This window comes from Aegilops tauschii, chromosome 2 (assembly GCF_002575655.3).
Source record: "Aegilops tauschii subsp. strangulata cultivar AL8/78 chromosome 2, Aet v6.0, whole genome shotgun sequence".
Taxonomy (NCBI): Eukaryota; Viridiplantae; Streptophyta; class Magnoliopsida; order Poales; family Poaceae; genus Aegilops; species Aegilops tauschii.
Window position 1 is genome coordinate 15,638,710 of NC_053036.3, and position 5,886 is coordinate 15,644,595.

General features: G+C 48.1%; 1 protein-coding gene across 1 annotated transcript; it reads left to right on the forward strand.

Moving 5' to 3' along the window:
- Positions 1-259: 259 nt before the first annotated feature.
- Positions 260-1,390, forward strand: LOC141040616 (uncharacterized). The gene has a single exon (XM_073506729.1). It carries the CDS (start codon positions 260-262, stop codon positions 1,388-1,390), a length of 1,131 nt encoding a protein of 376 aa, XP_073362830.1.
- The last annotated feature ends 4,496 nt before the right edge of the window (positions 1,391-5,886 follow it).

Here is a 5,886-nt window from a genome sequence, read left to right on the forward strand (position 1 = left end):
GCTTATAAATGCCTCGGGAATTCAATTTTTGGGCTAGTTTTCACATACTAGATGCGCTTAACATGCTATCTTTTGTAACATGATATTATTGTATGATTTTACTGTTGTAGATTAATTGTTTAGCACTCTTAATCATTTAGTAAGTCATATGATAGCATGTTTTAAATATTGGAACGCCATTTTATTGAATAAGTTTATCAACATCGCTTTGTGCAAAAGATTACCTGCTGGAATCTCATGATTTTTGCATAAATCGCAGATGGCCGGAATTGTCCACAAGGAGTTTCCTGAGTTGGTCCAGACAGGGCTGAACTACCTGTCATGGTCCTCGGACTGCGAGATCTTTCTCCAGGGCAAAACCCTCCTAAGGGCGATCGGTAAGGGGGCCCAGCTGGCCGTCACTGATCCCAAGTTCGAGACTGAGAATGCGCAGGCTCTGCACTTTCTCCGTCATCACCTGTCACCTACTCTGAAAGATGAGTATATGGCTGAGCGCAGTGCTTCTGGCCTTTGGACCGCTCTTAAGCAGCGGTTTGAGCGGCTGAAGTACACTGTGAAGCCACGTGCAGAGGCAGAGTGGATCCGTCTGAGGTTTGCGGACTTCAAGACGGTTGGGGAGTACAATTCGGCTCTGCACCGGATTTGTACGACTCTTCGGTTGTGTGGTACTGAGATTACCGACTCCCAGAAGATTGAGAAAACCTTATCCACTTTCCACCCCGACGCGGTCCAGTCCTCACAGAACTACCGCCAGGGGAACTACACGAGGTATTCAGAGTTGATTGACGTCCTCCAGGTGGCGGAGGCGCAAGACGAGGTTCTCAAAAAGAACTTTGTCGCGCAACCACTTGGGGGGAGTTCTCGCCAGGAGGTGAACGCTCTCAAAGTCCGCAAGCCTCAACAGAAGAAGAGGGGCCGGAAGGGCAAGAAGAAGGGCCCTCACCCCCCCCCCCCCACCCCGGCTAAGCAGAACAAGCCGGGCAAGGGAGGGCAAAGGCCTCAGGACTGCTTCCGTTGTGGCTCGGTGGAGCATTTCTCCCGCCAGTGCCGCGCACCACAGGAGGTCATTGATGCATATAAGGCTCGGAAGGCACGTGAGACGCACCTCGCCTTGATTCAGGAGGGAGCTCCACCGGCGCCCATGGCGGCACCCGTGATGATTGCTACTCCCCCTGCTGCGCCTATAGAGGCGACCCCCATGGTGCCCATCGCGGCAGCTTTGGCGGTCTCTACCGACGCCCACGTCGCCATGGAGGTTGACCACATGGCCGCCTCGGCGGCGCCGCCACTAGACATTGATGCTGCCTCCAAGATAATTTCTGAGGAGGATCAGCTCACTAGTATGGAGATTGCGACGGAAGTGAATGGCTTCTTCACCGAGTCCACTTAGCATACCTCTTTGGTTATCACGATTCCGTGCTTTGATACAATAAAATTGAATAAATTCGATTTGGTTGTAAGCTCTATGAGAGCATAAACTTATCCTTTACTTTGGCGATTGGATGACATTTATTCCATTATTTATACATGATAGCATGTTATGTTCTGAGATGTGTGCATTTATTTTTAATGTATTTTCTTCCTCATTACATTAATTAGATGTCATATTTTAGAACGCGTGTGGCGCCCGAATGGAGGAAACGTGCCTTGCCGATAGCGCCACCACTCATACCATTTTACGAGAAACTAAGTATTTTGAGTCCATTAAAAAATCTCCGGGAAGTATTATGACAATCGCCGGCTGCGGTTCTCACATAGTTGGCTCCGGACGAGCCACTATTATACTCCCCATGGGAACAACTTTGATCATTAATGATGCGTTGTTGTACCCGGAGTCGACTCGTACTCTATTGAGCTTTAGAGACATCCGCGCTAATGGTTTCCATGTTGAGACCGATGATGAAAACGGCAAGGAGTGCCTACTCATCACAAAGCGGGATGCAGGTGGTAAACATGTTATCGAAAGGCTTCCTTCGTTTGACACAGGGCTATACTACACTAAGATAGTAGCACCGCCCGTGTACACTACCCTCAAGACCGTCTTTAGAAGCTCTGAACTCTTCTGCCTCTGGCACGATAGGTTAGGCCACCCCAGACTTAGGATGATGAGAAATATAATTAACAACTCGCATGGCCATAATGTTAACGTGAAGAACTTCCCGAATCCTGATGATTTCGTGTGCTCCGCATGCGCTAAGGGGAAGTTAGTCATTAGGCCATCACCCCTCAAGGTGAGGGATGAAATCCCCGCGTTCTTGGAACGTATCCAAGGGGACATATGCGGTCCAATTCAGCCCCTCACGGGGCCGTTTCGGTACTTCATGGTGCTCATTGATGCTTCCTCTAAATGGTCCAATGTTTGCCTGCTGTCAACAAGGAACCATGCCTTTGCAAAATTGATCTCATAGATCATACAAATGCGGAATAATTTCCCGGATTATCGTATAAAGTCTATTCGAATGGACAACGCCGGAGAATTTACTTCAAAGGCGTTCGATGATTATTGCATGGCAATGGGAATCAAAGTTGAGCACTCGGTACCACATGTTCATACACAAAATGGACTTGCCGAGGCATTGATTAAAAGAATTAAATTCATTGCCCGACCGCTCCTTCAGGGTTGTAATTTACCAACTACATGTTGGGGCCACGCGGTGTTACACGCGGCTAATCTCATCAACTTTCGACCGTCGGCCTACAACATCCACTCTCCTGTTCAACTTGCGCAAGGGTCGGCACCGAAAATTTCCCACCTTCGTAGCTCGGTTGCCAGGTATATGTACCAATACCACCCCCTCAGCGATCGGCGATGGGCCCGCTCCGTAAGTCGGGGATATACGTTGGTTATGAGACTGTGTCCATAATCAGGTATCTGGACGCCATGACAGGAGACTGTCACACGGCTTGTTTTGCTGATTGCATTTTTGACGAGGATCTTTTCCCGACTTTAGGGGGAGAGAATCAACCCCTTGATGCTAAAAGTCGAGAAATCACGTGGCAAGCCACGGGGATCCACGCTCATGACCCGCGCACTGCTGAGACTGAGAGAGAAGTCCAAAAGATAATAGATTTGCAGTCTTTAGCAAATCAACTGCCCGACCACTTTAGTGACTTAAAGACTGTGACAAAATCGCATGTGCACGCGCGCAATGCACCGGAAAGGGTTGAAATACCGAAGAAAAATGATGGTATGCCCGCTCCCGTCCAAAGGCCTAAAAGGACGAGAAATCCGGCTTCTCAAATCCCAAGTACTCGGGGACACCCGACGAAAAAGGATAAGAGAGATTTATCACAGCCTGTTGCCAAAGTACCCCAAATTGAAACAAGGAGCCAGTCGAGACCTGGCACAAGTACGGAAAATTCAGTGCACGAAATTCTGGACTTAAACTTTCCCATAGGGGAAACACCCAGCGGAGATGTGAGCGCACACATCGGCGCGGGAAATCTAAAGGACCTTGCTCCCATAATGGGAAATTTGGTAGAGCAAGTGTTTGCGCCTGATGCGCTCCATGACGAAATGGCCATAAATTATATTTATACGGGGGAGTCCCTGAACCGTGAAACTGTGATTGTCGACATCAACTTTGCTACGAAAATTGCCTCAATCATAGATCTTGACCCTGAGCCTAACACGCTCGCTGATTGCAAGAAAAGGTCGGATTGGAAAGATTGGCAGCAGGCAATTACTGCTGAATTATTATCTCTCAACAAAAGGAAGGTGTTCGGACCAGTTTGCCGAACTCCTCCCCACATTCGCCCTGTTGGCCATAGGTGGGTTTTTGTTCGAAAGAGAGATGAAAATAATAAGGTAGTACGGTACAAAGCAAGGCTCGTTGCTCAAGGGTTCACTCAACGACCAGGTGTCGATTTTGAGGAGACTTATTCCCCAGTCATGGATGGAGTTACCTTTAGATACTTGATCTCGATGGCAGTAAACATGGGCTTGAAAATGAAACTAATGGATGTTGTCACTGCTTACCTATATGGTAACTTGGATTCGAACATATACATGAAGGTTCCAGAAGGTATCCCTGTTCCGAACCATGATAGAGCAAATAGGGGTCTATACAGTGTTCAACTTCCAAAGGCACTGTACGGACTCAGACAGTCCGGTAGAATGTGGTACAATCGCTTAAGTGATTTCCTTCATGAGAAGGGCTACACGAGCAATAAAGATTGCCCATGTGTTTTTATACGGCGATCCCAAGATGGATTCTGTATAATCTCGGTGTACGTGGATGATTTAAACATAATCGGTACACCTGAGGATATTGAGGAAGCGAGTTCCTACCTGATGTCGGAATTCGAGATGAAGGATTTGGGTAAAACCAAGTTCTGTCTAGGTCTGCAACTTGAACATTCCCCTGATGGGATTCTAGTGCACCAGTCGGCCTACACCCAGAAGGTGTTGGAAAGATTTGGATTTGATAAGGCATATCCTTCTAAGACCCCGATGGTCGGAAGATCTTTACAGCCAGACAAGGACCCGTTCAGGCCGAAGGAAGAGAGGGAGGAAACTCTGGGACCAGAGGTTCCTTACCTGAGTGCAGTTGGAGCACTCATGTACCTCGCAAATTGTACACGGCCAGACATTGCTTTCGCCGTCAGTTTGCTTGCTCGGTACAGTTCTGAACCTACCAAAAGACATTGGAAAGGTGTCAAGGACGTCTTCCGTTACCTGCAAGGGACCAAAGATCTTGGTCTATTTTATAAGAGGAATCAAGACCTATCTATTATAGGCTATGCCGATGCTGGGTACCTGTCGGACCCGCATGATTGCAAATCGCAGACTGGATATGTTTTCCTTTGTGGTGGAACTGCGTTTTCCTGGAAATCGTCCAAGCAAACACTTGTGTCGACTTCCACGAACCACTCGGAAATCATGGCACTATTCGAAGCGTCAAAAGAGTGTGTATCGCTTCGGCGGATGATCGGCCACATTCAGCAGACATGTTGGCTGAACACCGTACAAACCCCTACCATTATCTATGAAGATAATGCTGCTTGTGTTGCACAAGTCCAGATGGGTTATGTGAAGAGTAACCTCACAAAGCATATTAGTCCCAAGTTCTTCTATGCACATGAGCTGCAACAGTTGAACGAGGTGAGAGTTTTGCATACTAAGTCCTGTGACAATCTTGCTGATATGTTCACTAAATCATTACCGGCATCAACCTTAGAGAGGTGTGTGCGTGGAATCGGTATGATGAGACTTAGAGAGATGCAAGGTTCAGGGGGAGAAACTTCACAAACTCGTCGCTAAAATCTCAATCCTGATGATCGAGTACTCAACTTGATGGTTGGGTGGATTGTACTCTTTTTCCCTTGAGTGAGTTTTCCTGATGTTTCTCACACGAGGTTTTTGACGAGGCAATTCGTGCAATACAACAACGTATATTGTGTGCTCTTTCTCCACATTTTTCCCACTGGGTTTTTCGGAGTTTTGAGGCATGGATATACGGATAATTACCCAAGGGGGAGTGTTGGGAAACCGGGGCCACCGAGGGTGGCGGCAGCCTCGTGCGTATCGCATGGGCTAGCCCCTCCCGTTTCCCCCACTTTACGTTAAGTGGGTACTTATCCCTTGACCCCTACCCCCTATATAAAGCAACGAGCCATCATTGTAATCCCTGATCATTGATTAATAAAGCTGGTCTCCTCCATCTCTCTGTGTCATTTTACTTTCGCATACTTCGACTACTTCGTCTACGACGCTCGCTCTCGCTCGGCAACCTCAGACCGGACTCGCCGGCGGAGTTGCGGAACAATGCGGACGGCCACACGAGTACTACTATAGCTGTGGTATAGTAGGTGAGCCGGTCAAGCACGAGCCGGCGCAACTGTCTGGACAGATGAAAGCACACGAGTGCGTGCAACTAGGGAGGC

What these genes read in the sequence shown, in the direction of transcription:
- LOC141040616 (XM_073506729.1), top strand. Translation starts at nt 260, where the DNA reads ATGGCCGGAATTGTCCACAAGGAGTTTCCTGAGTTGGTCCAGACAGGG.